This window comes from Cibotium barometz, chromosome 47 (assembly GCF_041138505.1).
Source record: "Cibotium barometz isolate CiBa-2024 chromosome 47, ASM4113850v1, whole genome shotgun sequence".
NCBI lineage: Eukaryota > Viridiplantae > Streptophyta > Polypodiopsida > Cyatheales > Cibotiaceae > Cibotium > Cibotium barometz.
Window position 1 is genome coordinate 44,173,360 of NC_141092.1, and position 20,891 is coordinate 44,194,250.

Sequence of the window (20,891 nt, forward strand, 5' to 3'; positions counted from 1 at the left end):
AGGCTTTTTTCCCGAACTTGAGGATAAGCTTCTAAGTTGAGTACATAATGGAAACTTGTATGTTTGAGTTGAGCTCAAGATACACATATGCTTTTAGGTTGTAGCAAGAGAGGCATGTTCCTCTTTGGGAGTAGAAGAGGCTTGTTCTTGAGTTGGAGTTCAATATTCTTAAGTTGAAGTGCGAGGATTCCTACATATTTTTACAAAGCTCTATGACATAGGGAGATTATTATGATAAATTGTTTATGTGACGTGTGTCTTGACCTGGCGGTTGTTAGGGATTGAACATGCGCACATGACTTGTTTTTGGACTTGGACATTGCATGGAACCAAAGATGGCGAGTGGCTAAAGGGATTTATTTATTCTATGCATTAGTATTTGGCTTGTGGGTTTTACAGGTGGTAAATATTAACATTTTTTAATCTTTTCATTTGTTTTTAACCTTAGTTTTAGCTGGTGACCTTAATAATAATGTAGAAGTCCACTAATTGGTTTTTTTTTAAATAATGCCTTTTTTGGGCTGAGCGCTGTGCTTTTTGGCTAGTTCTCAGCTTCTTGATCTGTGTACGGCCTATTCACGCTTCCAAGGCAGCCCCACAACATGGCATCATCAATTTTTGGCTGTGAATGGGTCCCAAGATAGGAGGAGGGTTGTTGCAGCACATATATGTGAGCTGATTGGGCCTTTGGCAGGCCTATTGTCCTGGTATGTCATAGGTCATGATATGGCTACAAGTTGGGTGAAGATTGTCATTGATTTGAAGATCTCTGTCTAGTACTTGCATTGTGTGAGGAGGCAATGCTTGCGGTAGTTGAGGAAAAGCAGAGAACAAAGATGGTGTGCTTCTGGATCCTAAATTCAGTTAGCAGGAGTCACACCAAGGCATTTTGTGTAGTTACTTGTGAGCTGGGGCCTTGAGATTGTTCATGAGAGCTGCATGGAGTTTCAACATTGACACCCCACTGATTGCGAAAATAAAATTTACTGTTGTCTTTCAAAACGATAAGTGTGTTGGTTTTTTGTTTGAGCTGTGTCATTTGTATTGCTTTTCAGGTGGCAGTGGGACTTGTTGTGGCTCTTGATTACAGAAATCCTTATTTAAATATTTATGAGGAGTTTCAGGTACCTTTCTCCACATCATATGGTACCTTTCTCCATGCCAAATGGAGTAATTATCAAGTGACTTAGCTTTTCATATCTTTTTTTTCTTTCTATTTGGCCTTTTTCCAACGTTATCATGGCAAAAATACTTTTTGGCATTTGTTTGGCCAGAGATTCAAGAAGCATCCATCAGTAAAGCCTCTTTTTGAGGGTGGTACTGTTGTACAGTATGGAGCTCGCACCCTGAATGAGGGTGGGTTCCAGGTACTCATGGGATAGAGGTCCATTACCTGCAAGATTCTATGTGGTGTTTGGAGAGGTGCTTTGCTATTTTTTACTACTAAAGAGTGTACATTTGTTTGACAGTCGATACCAAAACCCGTTTTTCCAGGGGGTGCCCTTATAGGCTGCTCTGCTGGTTTTCTTAACGTGCCAAAAATCAAAGGCACCCATACTGCAATGAAATCAGGTACTGCACTTGTTTCACGTTGGAAAACATTACTGCTGCTGTTCCTTGGGAGTACCCTAATATAGAAGGTGTCTGAGTCCTTTTGTGATTCTCATTCAGGCCTGTTGTATAAGCAACTCTTATAATGCTGCCATGGCCCTCATGCATTAGGTAAACTAGTCTTGTGGCAGTTTTCATGGCTTCTCTCTCCAAGAAACCTTTTGTCTTCGGATGTATGCCTTCTTTACTCGCCATCTCATACATGGTAAAGGCTCACACATGCCCATGCAAGTTAGTAGCATTCCATAAGGCCACGGGTGATGAATGCGACATCAAATGACTTGAGTGTTACTTTGGATCCAAGTAATGGCCAAAGTGGATGCTTGTTAGAAATAGTGACCCAAACATATGGTTGTTCTCCTAAGGTCTCAATAGTAATAGGGGACATTTTACTTTTATCCTTATTAAAGGAGCACCTCTTTCACTCCTAAATTCTCTCCTCCGTTTTCCTACAATCAAGGAGGAGAATATGGAGTTTTCATATCTCATCGATGATGTATCACAGCTTGTATCTCTTGCCTATAAATTGGCACATCTAATGCAAAGCACATCATGTGTGTGTTTGTGTGTGTTTGTGATTATCATTATCTCTTGTGTCTTGATTAAGCTCTTTTAATCTTGTGTTAATTCCATTGATTATGCTTAATTATCCATTATGAAGTACTTAATCTTTGAACCTCCTTGAGCTCATGTTATATGCTTTAATCTCCTTCTCTCCTCTCTCCTAATTTCCATCAAATGGTATAAGAGCCTGTGCCTACTTGTGTGCAAACTAGCCACACCTCATCTCGTTATTCTCCCTCAGTCCACTCAGCTCCCTAGTCGGATTTCATATAGCGCTATCCCAGTCGTCAATAGCAGGCCAGTCATCAACAGCAGCATCAAAGTGCTCTATCTACAGAGACGCCAACATCATACGATGGCATGATGCATCATACTACTAGTGTGGTTGTGAGCAGCTCCCACTTACTCGCACAAGCGTGCTGGAATTAGTAAACATTAGTAGTTGAGCAGAAGGAGAGTGTAGCTCACACAAGCCCCACAACAGATAGTGTAGCACCAGCGCAGTGTAGCCGCCGGCAGCAACTAGAAAAACATTATAATCGGCACACAAAAGTGATTAAGAAGACAAAGCTCAGAGATCCGATCAGTGCGTTGTAGGCCACTGCCACCCATCTATTTTGGACAAAAAAAAATCAAATTTTTAAAAGGGAAGTATTTTGTGCTCTTTAAGCAGCTGTTTAGATGGACAAATCCTATGCATCATCTCCAAAAGTTTGGATCCGCTCACATGCATTGAGAAATGAAATGAAATGAAATGTTGTATTAACGTCTTCAAAAGGCTAAAGTGACCTATGAGACCAAAGTTACAACCATGTGACATCTAATACACTGTCTGGAAAAGAAAAGAAAGAACTGAAGGTAAGTATCTAGCCCCACAATACATCAGTAGGGGGCATCCGGAAGCAGCAACTAGGGAGAGTGGGAAGCTAATGCTACTAGTCAAAATGGGATACATGAGTACATGGATACATGAATACATGAATATGGGGGAGTACAAAAGTGACAGTGAGAGATAACATTGGTTTCCATAAATACATCAATCATGCCATATCTCAATTTGTGTAAGGGATTAGAGATTGGCCTTCATGGAAAAGACCTTTATATTTATTTTAAGGCATGGCTTATAATGTTTTTAATGGGTAAAAGGAAGAAGGTGAAAACATTTCTTGCATTGGATGATTGTTTTCACATCGTTAGCAAGCTCTACATCGACAAAATCTCTGTCGACACCAGCTCTAGCTCCAAGATAGAGAAGAAAGAAGAAGACTCTCCATTGAAGGCCACCCATGAGGCCAACCTTTGCTTTGATGATTGTGATTATGCCTTTTGATGGACTTGGTCCACTCTACTCTCACATTTTGTTTAAAGCTTAGGTACTTTTTTCCATGACATTGTAAACCAAGGTTTTGCTTTGATGTACCATCTTTCACATGGATATCTTTCTTTGTGAGACAACCACTTTTGTTTGCGGTCTTTACCTTGGTCATCATAACCATTGTATCTCAAGCTTTGTAGCTACCTTTGATTGTGGGAGGGCATTCAAGTCTAGGTCATCTTAGCCTTTTTTTTTTTTTTGGGTCTTTACCCATGTTTGGTTCATGGGAGGGTGTTAGAAATAGTGACCCAAACATATGGTTGTTCTCCTAAGGTCTCAATAGTAATATGGGACATTTTACTTTTATCCTTATTAAAGGAGGCACCTCTTTCACTCCAACATTCTCTCCACCGTTTTCCTACAATCAAGGAGGAGAATGTGGAGTTTTCATATCTCATCGATGATGTATCACAGCTTGTATCTCTTGCCTATAAATTTTCACATCTAATGCAATGCACATCGTGTGTGTGTGTGATTATCATTATCTCTTGTGTCTTGATTAAGCTCTTTTAATCTTATGTTAATCCCATTGATTATGCTTAATTATCCATTATGAAGTTCTTAACCTTTGAACCTCCTTAAGCTCATGTTATATGTTTTAATCTCCTTCTCTCCTCTCTCCCAATTTCCATCAATGCTGATGGTTTTGAGGGGAAGATGTATGAGACTTAAACCAAGAAAAGGTTAAGTCAACTGGACCTTTGGATTGTGTTACACCAGCCTTTGTTGAAGGGAGTATAGAATGCAGTTATTTGCAACCATTTGTCGTTTGGTAGTGCAATTTTGTAGCCATTGGTGCATTTGATTTGGCTTTGAGATAACACCAAAGATCACGCGATCTAGGTGTGTGTTTTGGTTCAAGAAGCAAGTGACTCGAGAACCCAAGTTGAAGTTCAAAGGACAAGTGATCTAAGAAACTAGTAGTTCATGTGTGGGGAACTAAGGTTGCTAATAAGTGGCATATCATGTTTTGTTAAATAAATGAGGAGTCAACTCTACTTTGATTCATTATACCAATAATAGGGGTGTATATTACTCAAGGTTGAGGGAGCCGTGTTTGTCATGAGAGTCCATGTACTTGACCGAAGTGTGTGGGACCCATTGGTGGCATATGATGACACATCACCATTTAGCTAATAAGTGTGAATGCTTGTCCGTAGCTGACAAGGTGTTTGGGTGACGGATGTAGGCCTAAGACCTAGTGATGTGTAGCATGGGAATGCCAACAAGACATAGGGAGCATGTGAGTATGGTGTGTGGCTTGTAAGGTACAAACTAGATGCCGAGGGTCACGGGTATATATATGCGGTTGGCTTGTTAGACAAAGTATGGCATGCTAGGGTTTCATCTTTTATGGGAGCACTCTTCATCTAACTTCTTCTCCAGGTTTATATTTGATGTCGCATCTAGGGTTAGGGTTTTCTCCTGTGTTGGGTGGATTTTAACCCGATCAGGAGACACAGCTTGCTATAACTAGGATTGATCCGCCTATTGACCATGCCTCTCAGGAAGGTTTGCTGACAAGATGGCATCGAGCAATAAGACATATTGATGCCCCCACCCAACAAAAAGGCAGTATTAGCAGATCTGTGAAACCACACTCTCCCTATATGTGGGCATATCCAATCTGCAGCAGGCACCTTTAGTAGTGGCAGACACATCTTCTTCAAGCTTTGTGCAAATGATTACATTCTTCTCCAGGTTTATACTTGACGTCGCATCTAGGGTTAGGGTTTTCTCGTGTGCTGGGTGGATTTCAACCCGATCAGGAGACACAGCTTGCTATAACTAGGATTGATCTGCCTATTTACCATGCCTCTCAGGAAGGGTTGCTGACAAGATGGCATCTAGCAATAAGACATATTGGTGCCCCCACCCAACAAAAAGGCAGTATCAGCAGATCTGTGAAACCACCCTCTCCCTACATGTGGGCATATCCAAGCTGCAGCAGGCACCTTTAGTAGTGGCAGACACATCTTCTTCAAGCTTTGTGCAAATGATTACATTCTATACTTGAAACCGATCCCGTCAAGTGGGAAAGACTCAGTTGGACACCTACACGTTTAATAGCACAACTTTTAAAACCACCAATATGAAATAGACAACTTAAAACAACTTGAAATTTGAATGAACAGAAATGGAAAGATGGACACCAGCACTGGGGCCGGAACGGGCCGACCCCCCCCTCAATATATGATATATTTATTGGGAGTATTTAAAGAATACAATGCTCCATGGGTTCTGAGAACCAGATCATGTCCATGTACATATGAAAACAGTATTAAACAAATAACTCGAATTTCGATGTAGAAAAACTCGGAGCAGAACGACCACTAGTGTGGTCCAATCACTACGGTCCTGTGCTTTCACTGGACTCCGCGGAGAGCACCACACTGGTGTTCCGAGACCACGCACAGACAGGCGCTCTCGTACTAACGCCTGGCTCTCCCGATCTCAGCACCTTTGGACCGAGGTTCGCCCATATAGCTTGGACAACCCGGCACCGAACGGGTGTAGGCCGAGCGGGGCGAATCTTTTATCAGATTTAAACATATAGAACTTTACTCAAATCTGAAAATCACTTACTTGTAGGTGGATGATAGAAGACCAAAACTAGTAGTGTTTGCTGAGGATGAAACCACCTTTGTTGGAGAAAGAGTTGTCTAGTGTGGAACTATCAAGACCAGCACCACCACGAAGTTCCACAGCCGCCTGCTGTGAGAGTAGGAGTGCCCACTAGCAAGGGGAGCAGAAAGAGTAGTATGTGTAGTTACCTTGCTGTGAAGAGCTGGCTGTCTTGTAGGAAGGGAAACGTAGCCCTCCAGAGGTGGCAGCTGCTGTGCAGGGTAGGCAGCCGACTATAGGAGAGGACGGAGGGAGTAGTGTGCAGCCTGCAGATAACTCCAGCACTGAGTAGGGGCAGCGCAGCCTATGGTGCAGTCGCCTGTAGGAGAGGGTTCCAGCCAGCCTGTAGAGGGTAAACACCAACGCACATGGGGCAGCGCAGCCTTCAGGTGATGGCAGCTTTTGTATGGAATACCAGCGCACAGTAAAGGGCAGCGCACAGTAGAGGGCAGCGCAGCCTGTAGGTAATACCAGTGCACAGAAGGCAGCCCAGCCTGTAGGTAACTCAACGCAGCCACCTGCAGTAGAATTCAGTCGCCAGTAATAGAGATGGGAGGAGTCGCCTGTAGAGGGGCAGTTGCAGCCAGCCTATGAAGGGGCAGTCGCCTCTTGTGTAGCTGTAGTATCCTGAAGCAGCAACAAGATGAACTCCAGCCGGTAGAAGAGCAAGCGCAGAGATGGTAGCCGCCTGGTTCTCCTCGTAAGAGAGAAGCGATGCATGCCACGCTTGAAGAGGAGGGCCCTTTCTTAATAAAATTCATGTGGAGTTAACCTTAGTGATACCCACCATGCATGTGGGGGATTAGTGGGGGTTGGTGACCATGCCCACCCCCACACTCACTTAAAAGTGAGGCTCCCCACCTTGGCCCCAAAGTGGGTGCCCAAAGGGGGTGCCCACTTTTAAATGAATGTGAACCCCTAACCTTATAAATCAAAGGGTTAGAATATAACACATTAAAACAACATGTACCATATACTTACCACCTGTTCACATGCACTGAAACTCGTCAGAATACAGAGCAGTCTTCACGACTCACTGGCAGGCGTCCCCGCTCAGTAAGTAACACGTCAGACAGGCAAACACACAAATACAGGTCATGCGAAAACAGTTTCAAGCATGCAAAATATGTGTGCATGTGCAAAAGTAACATGGACATATCTCCCGTTCATGGAACATGTACAAAATATCTGTCGGCACAAAACTGGCACGACATTTATTACATAAAAACCTGGTCTTCCTATGGAGTGACAGTCCCATAGGTAAGACGCAGTTCCAGGCACGAGTTTCCCTAGGTGTGACAGTCCCATAGGTAAAACACGGCACGAATACTGGCCCTTCCATGGCGTGACAGTCCCATGGATCGAACACAGTCCAGGTCATACACGGGTGGCACTGATCTGGCTCCCGTCCATACGACACCATCCTGCTAACACACGGGTGGCACCAGTCTGGCTCCCGTCCATGTCAGCAAAATACTGGCCTCTTCACATGAGACACTGGCCTGGCCTCAAGTGAACGAGACGCAAAAATGTGGGAATGGACCAAATGGTCGGCCAATTGGTGACATCCCCCCGGGCTTCTAAAGAGTTGACCTCAACTTAAAAGCCTCAAGATATGCCTGCAACAATTGCGGATAATCTGCAAAATAATCCTCATTTACCCACTTGGCATCAATAGGCAAATAATTCTTAAACTTCACAAGGTATCTCCTGGAAAGCTTTCCTGCAGGTAGCTTTCTCTCCTTGTGAAAAACAATCTGTTCTGGCTGGAGGATCTCCTCAAGCTCTTCAATTTCTGGCGGATCTTCTGTGACAGGCTCATCAGGATCTGGCCCCACATATTTCCGAAATAGACTCACATGAAAAGCATTGTGAATCTTCCAATGACTAGGTAAAGCAAGCCTGTATGACACTTCATTGATCTTGTGAATCACCTTGAAGGGTCCATAATAGCGAGGAGAAAGCTTAGGATATGATCCTTCTCGTCCTGGCCTCTTTCGAAGCCTAGCCTTCTCAAATTTCAGCAATACCCAATCACCTTCTTTGACTTCCATGTCCCTTCTATGCTTGTCAGCAGCCTTTTTATGCTTATCCTGAGATCTTGCAATGGCTGTCCGGACCTGACCAAAGGCAACATCTAAGTCACGAACATATTCATCAGCAGCAAAAATCTCATCCTTGGTACGAAGGATGGGTGGCAAGACCACTCTGCCATAAACAACCTCAAATGGAGCCTTTCCTGTGGAAGCATGGATTGTATTGTTGTAAGCAAACTCAACAAGTGGAAGATACTTCTCCCATGCACTCTTTTGATCTGCCACATAACACTTCAATAAATCCAACACAGCTGAATTCGCAGCTTCACTTTGGCCATCCGTTTGGGGATGATAAGCTGATGAAAACTCAAGCTTAGTACCCATATTATCAAACAAAGCCCTCCAAAATAGGCTTGTAGTCCTGGGATCTCTATCCCCAACAATGGACTTAGGTATACCATGATGCTTGAAAATATTAGCAAGAAAAAGCTTTACCATGTGATCAGCTTTAATGGTTTTCTTGACGGGCAAGAAGTGAGCTTGCTTGCTAAACCTGTCCACAATAGTCCAAATAGCATCATTCCCATGCTGGGATCTAGGCAAATCCATAATAAAATCCATCGTGATACTTTCCCAAGGTTGCGAGGGAATAGGCAATGGCTGAAGCAAACCTGGAGGCTTTTGCCTGTCGAATTTTACCTTTTGACAAGTAATACATTCACGCACATAAGCCTCAATGTCTTTACGCATGCTTGGCCAAAAGAAATATCTCTGAATCATGCGAGTAGTAGGCATAATACCTCTATGACCAGCATAAGGTGGAGCATGACATTCGTCCATAACCTTTGGACGCAAATCCTTCACCACACATAGGCAATTATCCTTCATGAGATAACCCTCATTGATAACATAAGAGGCATGTGAATGACCAGCCATCAAATCAGTCCATATATGGCAAAAATCAGCATCCAAATGATACAAATCTCTCATAGCAGATAGATCTCCATGAGAGGCCACTGAGACTGCAGCAATATAAGGCCTCCTAGATAGTGCATCGGCCACTACATTTTTCTTTCCTGGAGTATGCACAATCTGAAAATGAAACATGGAAAGAAAATTCGCCATTCTCATTTGCTTCTCTGAAAGCTTGGTTTGAGATAAAAAGTATCTCAAGCTTTGATGATCTGTCTTGACCACAAATTCAGCCCCAAGAAGGTAGTGTTTCCAAATCTTTAAGGCGTGAATTACAGCCAAGAGCTCTTTCTCATAGATATCCATATGAAGCTCAGCATCATGCAAACGACGACTCTCGTATGCAATTGCATGCCCTTCTTGATTTAGGACAGCTCCTATGCAATCACCACAAGCATCACATTCAACCACGAATGACTTGTGCAAGTCAGGAACTATCAATACTGGACCACATATGATCGCATGCTTGAGCTGCAAGAAAGCATCCTGTTCCTTTGAAGTCCATTTGAAAACAGTTTTCTTCTTCGTGAGATCATGTAGAGGAGTGGCAATCATAGCAAAATGCCTTATGAAACGCCTGTAGTACGAACATAATCCCAGAAAACTTCGTACTTGATGTACGTTTTGCAGTTCGGGCCAATTCCGAATAGTCTCTATCTTTGCAGGATCCATTGTAACTCCATCCTTGGATACAATATGTCCTAGATAATGAATCTCTGAAAGGAAAAACTCACTTTTCTTGGCATTGACGAAAAGTTTATGCTTCCGCAACTCTTCGAACACTGTGACCAAATGAGTTCTGTGTTCCTGCTCATTCTTGGAGAAAACCAAGATATCATCAAAGAAGACTCCTGTAAACTTACGATGGGATCGGAATATCCTATCCATCATACGATTAAAAGTAGCAGGAGCATTGGTGAGACCAAAAGGCATTACCAAGAATTCATATAATCCGAAGGCTGTTCTGAATGCAGTCTTATGGACATCTTGCGGTACCACACGTATCTGGTGATAACCACTCTTCAAATCAAGTCTGCTAAAGCAAGCTGAGCCATCAAGCTTATCCAAGATATCATCAATACGTGGAATAGGAAATCTGTTCTTGATGGTAAGCTTGTTCAAAGCTCTATAGTCTACACACATACGGAATGATCCGTCCTTCTTTTGAACAAGAAGCACAGGAGAGCAGTAAGGTGAGGAACTGGGCTGAACCAAACCTTTCTCTAAAAGCTCGTTAACCTGCTTCATAATTTCTTCTTGTTGTGCAGCACTCACTCGGTATGCGGGTTTGTTAGGTGGAGAACTACCTGGCACAAGATCTATGCAATGATCTTCAGGCCTTTGGGGAGGTAGTTCACCTGGCAATGAGTCAGCAAAACAGTCTTTGAATGCATTAAGAAAATTCAGCCTATCATTAGACATAGCATCCACACTTTGATGATTTGGCACAAGACTATCACGCACAAAAATCAAGTACGCTGAAAGACTCTTTTTCATTGCTTTATTAATTTGGATGTGTGATACAACTGGGATGGAATCCCCTTCTTTGCCAGCATCAATAAAGTGCATGCGGCCTTTATGCATAAAAGAAATCATATTGGACTTGTAGTCTTTGCGGGGCTCAAGCCTATGATGCCACGGCTTGCCCAACAATGCATCACATCCATTCAAAGGAGCAACTAAGAAATGCTCATTGTCAAGGTAGCCCTGTATATGAATACGCAACTTCCCAATCAAAGGGGTAACCTGCACCTCTTTACCAATGAATGCAGCTTCGGCTTCAATCTGAGGTCCCATGTTTTCAACCTCAATACCCAATGCAGCTGCCATTTGCATAGAGATGAAATTGTCAGTTGCACAGTCATCAAACATGAAGAGTGCGGGCTGATCCTTAACTTGCCCCCATGCCTTGCAAACCATTCTCTCTTTAGCATCATGACCTGTATTACCTTGCACGTCAGGAACTGCATGAACATTTGCTTTGGTATGCTTGTCCTCGTGCTTTGGTTTGCGATCTGGGCATTGCCGGAACATGTGGTCTTTGCTACCACAAGAAAAGCATTTTCCATCCTTAGCATATTGCTCTCTTTGCTCCGGGGTTAATCCAAATTTATTCTTTCTTGGGCCCTGTTCTTTATTTTCAGCTTTACCACCCTTGTAAGGCTCCCGGAAGTTCTTTTTAGGTGGCTGTCCACCCTTTTGCTGATTTGGGGCAGCCTTGTCCTTCGCCTTGGAACCTCCTTGATCTTGCTTGATCTTGAGCACCAATTGCTCTGTAGCAAGTGCAGAAGCTGTGAGTTGTTGCAACGTATGTTTTGGGTGCAATTCAATACCCGATCTATAAGCAGGTTGCAATCCAGAACGAAACTTCCTCTTTCTTTCCTCCTCAGAGATTAGCATGAAGGGAGTCACTTCCAGCAACACTTTCCAAAATTTGTTCACATACTGTTGCACACTCTCATTATCTTTTTGTTCCAGCCTATCCCACTTTTGAGTGAGAGTTTGCTCTGCATTGGGTGGCAAGAACTGAGCATAAAATCTGTCTTTGAATTCCTTCCAAGTAGAGATGGGATCCTTGGTGATCTTTTCGGTGATCCACCAATGAGCAGCAGTGCCTTTGAGAAACATGCTAGCATGGCGCACCTTCGACTTTTCTGTGAAATCCTCATCACTAAAGGCAATGTCGAACTGTGCCACAAACGCTAACACCTTAGAAGCATCATGTTCACCATGAAATACATCAAATTTAACAGATTTATCACCTGCTTTGAACTCCTTGAGCTTCCTGGCATGAGGCTCATGGTCCTCTCTTTTTCTTTTCCCCTTATCCAACGGGGTAGCCCTGTCTGCATGGGCTCCATGGGCCGTCATAGAAGCTTCATGGGGCACGGTGGCATGTGCTCCACGAACTCGAAGCTCAGATGCATGTGACTTACCTGCATATGGCATGGTCTCTCCATGAGACAACTCAGAAGGCAAAATTTTCCTGGAAGCAGACCTGTCACCATGAGATACATATCTTGCATGCATGTGACTTTCGTGCCCTCCATGAGCACTGGCATACATATTTCTGTCAGGCTTAGTGCCTTGGGGAGAGGATGCATGACGAGAAGTGACAGTCACCTCTTCCTTTTGCATATAAGATTTCAGCCTCTGGGATGCAGGATCTCCATGCTTTAAACGAGGTGGATTTCTGAATTTTAGCTCTCCGTCATCCCCCTCTTTGATATCACCTTTGCGAAGGAGATAGGCAAGTGCCAACTCCCTTGGTTTCTTGCCCACTTCACGAGCCATAGATTCAAAGGTTACATCAACCATAGCATCAGCCTTCCTGGCTTCGATAGCACTTTGCAGATGAGGATCTTCATGCAAAAACTTCAATTCTTGCTCTTGAGCCTGCAAAAGTTTTCTCATATGTTCCATTTCAGCCCTCATAGCATCAGGGTCTTGTTCAAGCATAACTGTCTTTCCTGGAGACAGTTGACCTTTGGATTCACTATCCAGAACCCTTTCAAGAGGCTTGTGTCTACCTCGCAGGGCATCAGACCCACGAGAAGCACTAGAGAGACCCCTCGAATTTGGTACTTCCAAAGGGTTGCCTTGGCTGTCCATTGTGTTCAAAGTTTGCTATAAGCGGGATGTCCAATACACAGGTTCGTTTCCCCACTAGGAAGAGGGAAACAACCGTGCTCTGATACCAATGAAACCGATCCCGTCAAGTGGGAAAGACTCAGTTGGACACCTACACGTTTAATAGCACAACTTTTAAAACCACCAATATGAAATAGACAACTTAAAACAACTTGAAATTTGAATGAACAGAAATGGAAAGATGGACACCAGCACTGGGGCCGGAACGGGCCGACCCCCCCCTCAATATATGATATATTTATTGGGAGTATTTAAAGAATACAATGCTCCATGGGTTCTGAGAACCAGATCATGTCCATGTACATATGAAAACAGTATTAAACAAATAACTCGAATTTCGATGTAGAAAAACTCGGAGCAGAACGACCACTAGTGTGGTCCAATCACTACGGTCCTGTGCTTTCACTGGACTCCGCGGAGAGCACCACACTGGTGTTCCGAGACCACGCACAGACAGGCGCTCTCGTACTAACGCCTGGCTCTCCCGATCTCAGCACCTTTGGACCGAGGTTCGCCCATATAGCTTGGACAACCCGGCACCGAACGGGTGTAGGCCGAGCGGGGCGAATCTTTTATCAGATTTAAACATATAGAACTTTACTCAAATCTGAAAATCACTTACTTGTAGGTGGATGATAGAAGACCAAAACTAGTAGTGTTTGCTGAGGATGAAACCACCTTTGTTGGAGAAAGAGTTGTCTAGTGTGGAACTATCAAGACCAGCACCACCACGAAGTTCCACAGCCGCCTGCTGTGAGAGTAGGAGTGCCCACTAGCAAGGGGAGCAGAAAGAGTAGTATGTGTAGTTACCTTGCTGTGAAGAGCTGGCTGTCTTGTAGGAAGGGAAACGTAGCCCTCCAGAGGTGGCAGCTGCTGTGCAGGGTAGGCAGCCGACTATAGGAGAGGACGGAGGGAGTAGTGTGCAGCCTGCAGATAACTCCAGCACTGAGTAGGGGCAGCGCAGCCTATGGTGCAGTCGCCTGTAGGAGAGGGTTCCAGCCAGCCTGTAGAGGGTAAACACCAACGCACATGGGGCAGCGCAGCCTTCAGGTGATGGCAGCTTTTGTATGGAATACCAGCGCACAGTAAAGGGCAGCGCACAGTAGAGGGCAGCGCAGCCTGTAGGTAATACCAGTGCACAGAAGGCAGCCCAGCCTGTAGGTAACTCAACGCAGCCACCTGCAGTAGAATTCAGTCGCCAGTAATAGAGATGGGAGGAGTCGCCTGTAGAGGGGCAGTTGCAGCCAGCCTATGAAGGGGCAGTCGCCTCTTGTGTAGCTGTAGTATCCTGAAGCAGCAACAAGATGAACTCCAGCCGGTAGAAGAGCAAGCGCAGAGATGGTAGCCGCCTGGTTCTCCTCGTAAGAGAGAAGCGATGCATGCCACGCTTGAAGAGGAGGGCCCTTTCTTAATAAAATTCATGTGGAGTTAACCTTAGTGATACCCACCATGCATGTGGGGGATTAGTGGGGGTTGGTGACCATGCCCACCCCCACACTCACTTAAAAGTGAGGCTCCCCACCTTGGCCCCAAAGTGGGTGCCCAAAGGGGGTGCCCACTTTTAAATGAATGTGAACCCCTAACCTTATAAATCAAAGGGTTAGAATATAACACATTAAAACAACATGTACCATATACTTACCACCTGTTCACATGCACTGAAACTCGTCAGAATACAGAGCAGTCTTCACGACTCACTGGCAGGCGTCCCCGCTCAGTAAGTAACACGTCAGACAGGCAAACACACAAATACAGGTCATGCGAAAACAGTTTCAAGCATGCAAAATATGTGTGCATGTGCAAAAGTAACATGGACATATCTCCCGTTCATGGAACATGTACAAAATATCTGTCGGCACAAAACTGGCACGACATTTATTACATAAAAACCTGGTCTTCCTATGGAGTGACAGTCCCATAGGTAAGACGCAGTTCCAGGCACGAGTTTCCCTAGGTGTGACAGTCCCATAGGTAAAACACGGCACGAATACTGGCCCTTCCATGGCGTGACAGTCCCATGGATCGAACACAGTCCAGGTCATACACGGGTGGCACTGATCTGGCTCCCGTCCATACGACACCATCCTGCTAACACACGGGTGGCACCAGTCTGGCTCCCGTCCATGTCAGCAAAATACTGGCCTCTTCACATGAGACACTGGCCTGGCCTCAAGTGAACGAGACGCAAAAATGTGGGAATGGACCAAATGGTCGGCCAATTGGTGACAATACTCCTCTCAACTAGGGTTGGTGTAACACAATTGAAAGGTCCAATTGTCTGAACCTTTTTCTGGTTTTCAAGTCTCATTCATCTTCCCTTCGAAACCGTCAACATCCACTTTGGCCATTGTTGGCCTGGGTGGTTGATGTGGATGCTTGTGCTGTGAAGAAATCAGTGATGGATCTCTAGGCAACTACTTATTTGCTGTACTAATTCTTTCTATTTGCTACTTCCCTTAGTGCTAGGCTTCATTATGGCTTAGTCTGCCCTGCATCTCCGGAGGTTTGACAGAAACTCAGTACGAAGGGCTTTGTGTGAATATATGCTCTTGTGTGTGTATGTGTGTGTGTGTGTGTGTGTGTGGAGTGCGTGTGTGAGAGCATATCTTGATATAGAGTTCTACACCCACTATATTAGTGGGGATGTCGTAGTATCTAGTCCATACTATGAATAATGGAGTTGATAGTTATATAGTCTTGTGGGTTGACTACCATGAGTATATAACATGCACGTTCCTAAAAGGTGAATTTGGGCATGTTCCTGGATTCATCTAGGTATATAATTTAGTCGTATTAGCGGACATGCAGATTTCACATTGTAAAGTTTTCGTCCGAGTTGCAGCCAGTTGATATTGTGCTTATTCTTTCTGTCTTTAGTGGTGCATTTACCCTATCAACTACTTCTTTGTTGTACTAATTCTTTCTATTTGCTACTTCCCTTAGTGCTAGGCTTCATTATGGTTGAGTCTGCCCTCCGGAGGTTTGATAGAAACTCAGTACGAAGGGCTTTGTGTGAATATTTGCTCTTATGTGTGTGTGTGGAGTGCGTCTGTGAGAGCATATCTTGATACAAAGTTCTACACCCACTATTGGGCACTGATGACGTTAGTGGGGATGTCGTAGTATCTAGTTCATACTATGCATAATGGAGTTGATAGTTATATAGTATGTAGTTCATACTATGCATAATGGAGTTGATAGTTATATAGTCTTGTGGGTTGACTACCATGAGTATATAACATGCACGTTCCTAAAAGGTGAATTTGGGCATGTTCCTGGATTCATCTAGGTATATGGATCTCTAGGCAACGTCTTGTATCGGCTGGCCTTGTCTCTCGGCATGTCCTCTCAATACTCTATCCCTATGTCATCTGAGCTCTATCAGGTACATCCCGAGATATCTCTGGTCCTCATACTGCATCACACATGCTAAAGGCCCGAACCCCTCCCGGAAGAGGCAATTCATAAAACAATGGGCATCTAAACATATAGTGGGCGTGGTCCTCTACCTCTCTATGGTGCATATTCTGCATATCCGCTCCTTTGGTTGGATGTTCTCAGCTCTCCTAGTCTCTACTCGTAGAAAAGCATTAAAAAAAAAAAATGGTCGCGTAGGGAAAACGTGAGAGCCATGAGTTAGTGTTATTTTTAACACTTTCTAATGAGAAAAGTGCACACTAAATTTTTGTTTTGACTCTTGAAATCTTTAATAAAACCTTGCTTTTAAAAAAGATGTTTTTGTGTCCTCCATGTAAATAGACTCCCAACCTCCCTCCTATGGAGAGGAGTATGTAGATTGTTGGTTGAATAGATGGAACACTCACTTTGAGCTCCATCCATCCTTTTCTGGATAATTGAAAATTCAGATGGTGTATGGTTTCCTGTCACCTTAGAAACTTCTTGATGTGGAGGACTTGTCCTTCGTTCCACATGAGCCAGAGCTGGAAGCTTATAAATAAGTTGATTCTTGAATACAAGATTAAGTGGAAAGATAGGGGCAAGGAGGACTCAACTTGGGAGATAATTGCTAGTTTGAAGCATAGATTCTCCGACTTCTTTTTGGAGGACAGAAATATATGAGGGGAAGTATGTTATGTACCTGATGCTAATTGTAGGGTTAGCCGACATAACTTGGGGGCTAGGGGGCCGAGAGATTAGGAAAGCGTGCTGATTATAAGGGGCAAGGCTTATAAATAACTCGTAAGTGAGTTATAGGTGAATACTCCCATAAGTATAGCTTTATGGAAAAAAGCGATATAAGTGAGGGTTATGAGGGGATTGGGTTATTTTATTGTTGTAGCCTTGTGCTTACCTGGGCCATGGGTGGAGTGGGTTATTGTATTGTTGTAACCTTGTGCTTAACATGGGTCATGAGTGCTAACCCAATCCTGCTTGTCCATAGTGGTGCAGATGGTTTGCTAATGGTCCTTTAGGGTGGGTCTTGGTGGTATGGGGCACTAGGGCTTACTGGTATGGTCTGTATGGACTGGAGACTTTACCCTTGTGCTCCGGGTGATCCGGTTTATGGATTTATGGTTGGGCGGTGAGCCGAATCTAATTTGGATAAACATGTGTTTAGGGGATCTTGGAGAGGGTTTGATTGCGACAAACCCTCGACAAAAACTGAGGTATACTTGCTATTGTGCAGGCCATTTTGAGGTATTGTTTTTGGTTGGCATGATTGCAAAGAGATGTGGAGTAGTGTGCTAGTGAGTGCTTGGTTTGTCAAAGGGTCAAGAATGACCGGCAAAAGGCAGGAGGATTGCTTCAGCCATTACCTCTTCCCTGGCAACTATATGCTTCCTGGTGTTTGGATTGTAGATGGCTATTGAACTCACTCCCATACTATGGGAAGGCATGTCTACATAGTTACGGCGTGCAAGCGTGGCGAAGAACAACTGTTGTGACTGTTCATATGCATTTTTGAACATGTGAACTTGTCAGAAGAGACCCATTAGGTTTACATGTTGTAGGGTTTCTTAGAGTGCATTTGTGCATGTGAACTTGTCAGAAGAGATACATTAGGTTTACATGTTGTAGGGTTTCTTAGAGTCCGAACATGTGAACTTGTCAGAAGAGACACATTAGGTTTACATGTTGTAGGGTTTCTTAGAGTGCATGTGTGCATGTCTTATGAATCATGTATTTGATTTATTGAAGTGTCTTTTATAAGACCTTGATTATGGAAATTGATGCATATTCTTGAGTCTCACTTTGAAAGTGCAGGAATGCTGGCGGCTGAAGCAGCCTTTTCAACATTTTTTGAAGCGCCAGAATCTGAGGCAAATATGGAAGGATATTGGAGTGCTTTGAAGAACTCATGGATTTGGGATGAGCTTTATAAAGCACGGAATTTTCGACCGGTAAGAGCATGATGCTTATTTCAAAAATGAAGGAGCGTATTGAGCTTGATTTGGCCTTTATGCTAATTTTATTCATATTTCTTATAACAAATTTCAGTGTGCTGTAAGACTTGGGAAGGCGGTTACCTTACCTTATTACTCGGACGTGATAACCCTTCAAATAAAGTTTAGAATTTCAGTGTGTTGTAAGACTTGGGAAGGTGGTGGTTACCTTACCTTATTACTCGGATGTGATAACTGTTAAAATAAAGTTTAGAATTTTTAAAACCCTAAAAAACAAGTTATAGTGAAAATACAGATAAATAACATCCATCATCCCATCCCCCCCCCCCCCTCCCAACACACACACACCCCCCCCCAAAAGATTGGAGAATAGATCCTCTTGGTGCAGTAGAATTTCAAGCTTTGGAGGAATTGCTTGATGATTAGGGAAGTACGTTTTGTCACTTGCTTCTCTCTCTCTCTCTCTCTCTCTCTCTCTCCACATGAGAGGATTCCATAGTGAAACACACCAGCATAAAGTTCCACTTACTTGTGTGCTCACCAAGACTGACTCTCACTGTTTATACCATGCTAAAAGCTCGTCCAATACTTAGCACTGTTGCATATCATCATAATATTACAATACAATAAAGGGAAAATATGCCACCCAACCGTAGGCTCCACACCACACGTGGTAGTAAGCCACCCACTGAGCTAGACACCGGCACAACCCTAGCAAGCACGTGCCCACAAAGCATGTGTGTCCATACCACGCATTCCGAGCCATCACGGCTGTCTCACTAGCACTGCCCACCAGTGGGCTGACCACTAGCTTGGACCCTTGGGATGCCCCAGTCCCAAGGTAGAGCTCCACAATTGGCCACGCTGCATATCTTCTATGGTTTGATGTACACGTTCTGTCTGGCCATTAAACTTATGATGGCGAAATGAACACATACTCGACTTAGTATCCAATTTCTTGAATACTTCATGCCAGAAATGTCTAGTAAACTTTGGATTTCAATCACTAATAATATCAAGTGGCAAGCCATAAAGGCAAATAACTTCTCAATAAACAAATGAGCAAGCTGTATAGCTAAGATTTTCGCTTTTGTGGAGAGCCAATTTGGTGAGTCGGTCAATGATCACCCAAATGGCATTATCCCCCCTCAAAGTCCGTGGTAAACCAACCACAAAATCCATAGAAATACTTTACCATTTCTTTTCAGGTATTTCTAGTGGCATCAACAAGTTACCTCGTCTCAAGCGCTTAGCTTTATGACTTGGCATTGTTGGCATTTTCGAACACATTATTCGACATCAACCTTCAACTATGGCTAGAAGAAATCTCTTCTTACCCGATGCTCAGTCCTCAGCACACTTGGATGTGCAACAGAAGGCGTGGCAGGACCCTCAACCATGATGCGACTCCTCGCACCATCAACTTCGGGTACATAGACCTTTCCCTTTCGAAAGAGCAAACCATTCCGAATAGAATACTCCCTCTTACTAACAGAAATAGGGGCCGTCCCAGCCTCGACAATAACAATATCCCAGATCCTACCAAAGAATCCATCACGGGGATACACGCCCTTGAGAGAGGCAAATAGGTCAGATTGAATCTCCACAAATGAGAGTTGATTTTGCTTAATGTTTTGATTCAGTAAAGCACCCATCCAACTCTTGAGTCCACTCAACAGGTTGGTACTTATTGTACTTGCCTTTATTCACCCCTTTTGAAAGATTCGAAAGAGCCGAAGCAATCTTTGCATAATTCCAAATAAAAGTCTAAAAGAATTTGACAAATTCTAAAAAGGATTTGACTTGGGTAATGGTCTTTAGGATTAGACATTTACAGACCTTCCTAATCTTCTCATAATTAATGTGGACACCATTAATAGTGATAATGTGTCCAAGGTACGTCAACTCTTGTTTGAAGAAATCACATTTGCTTTCATTAGCAAACATGACTTCTATCTAACACAATTCTTAGATGATGAGCATGTTCCTCAAGGGTCTTACTATACATGAGGATATCGTCAAAAAAGACGATCACAAACTTTCTCAGACACGGACAAAATAAATCATTCATCGTTTGCTGGAAAGTTGTCGGCACATTCGTCAGTCTGAATGGTAAAACCAAGAACTCACAATGCCCATATCTAGTTCTAAACCGAGTCTTAAAGACATTATCCTTAAATATCCTAATCTGATGATAACTTGTCCTTAGATCAATCTTTGTGAAGTGCCACGCTCCACAAAGCCGATCAATAAGGTCATCCATCCTTGGCAAAAGATATTTTTCCTTAATAGTAAACTAATACACATTCTCTTGGTCTTATGTTTCTTGTCCACTAAAAGAATAGGCACATTCCAAGGATTATTCTATCGCTCCCCCCCTGCTCGCGCTCCCCCCCTGCTCGCGCTACTGCACACCTCCCCCGTCTTCCGCCTTCGCGTTTGCTCACCCCTCCCGCCCCCCCGCCTGCATTCGCGTTCGCCCCCCCTCCCCCGCCTGGCTGTCCTGCGCGCCCCAGCGTTGCAGCGCCCGCCGTCCCCTGCCGCCCCCCCCCCCCCCATTCGCCGCCGCTGCTGCCATTTCTTCCCCCCCCCCCCCCCATTCGCGTTGCTTCCGCCTCCCCCCTAGGGCCCCTTTTTTGTCTTCGCTGCCTTACCTTCCCCCCCCTCCTTTTTTTTTTTGATTTTTCCGTC

General features: G+C 44.0%; 1 protein-coding gene across 2 annotated transcripts in view; it reads left to right on the forward strand.

The window, feature by feature from the left end:
• Positions 1–20,891, forward strand: part of ETFQO (electron-transfer flavoprotein:ubiquinone oxidoreductase) — a 107,273-nt gene that overhangs the window by 21,994 nt on the left and 64,388 nt on the right. For both annotated transcript variants that reach the window (XM_086784778.1, XM_086784777.1), the window contains exons 9-12: positions 1,056–1,124; positions 1,275–1,367; positions 1,470–1,572; positions 18,061–18,197. In XM_086784778.1, the coding sequence (XP_086640904.1) occupies positions 1,056–1,124; positions 1,275–1,367; positions 1,470–1,572; positions 18,061–18,197 (402 nt within the window). The remainder of the gene's footprint in view (positions 1–1,055; positions 1,125–1,274; positions 1,368–1,469; positions 1,573–18,060; positions 18,198–20,891) is intronic.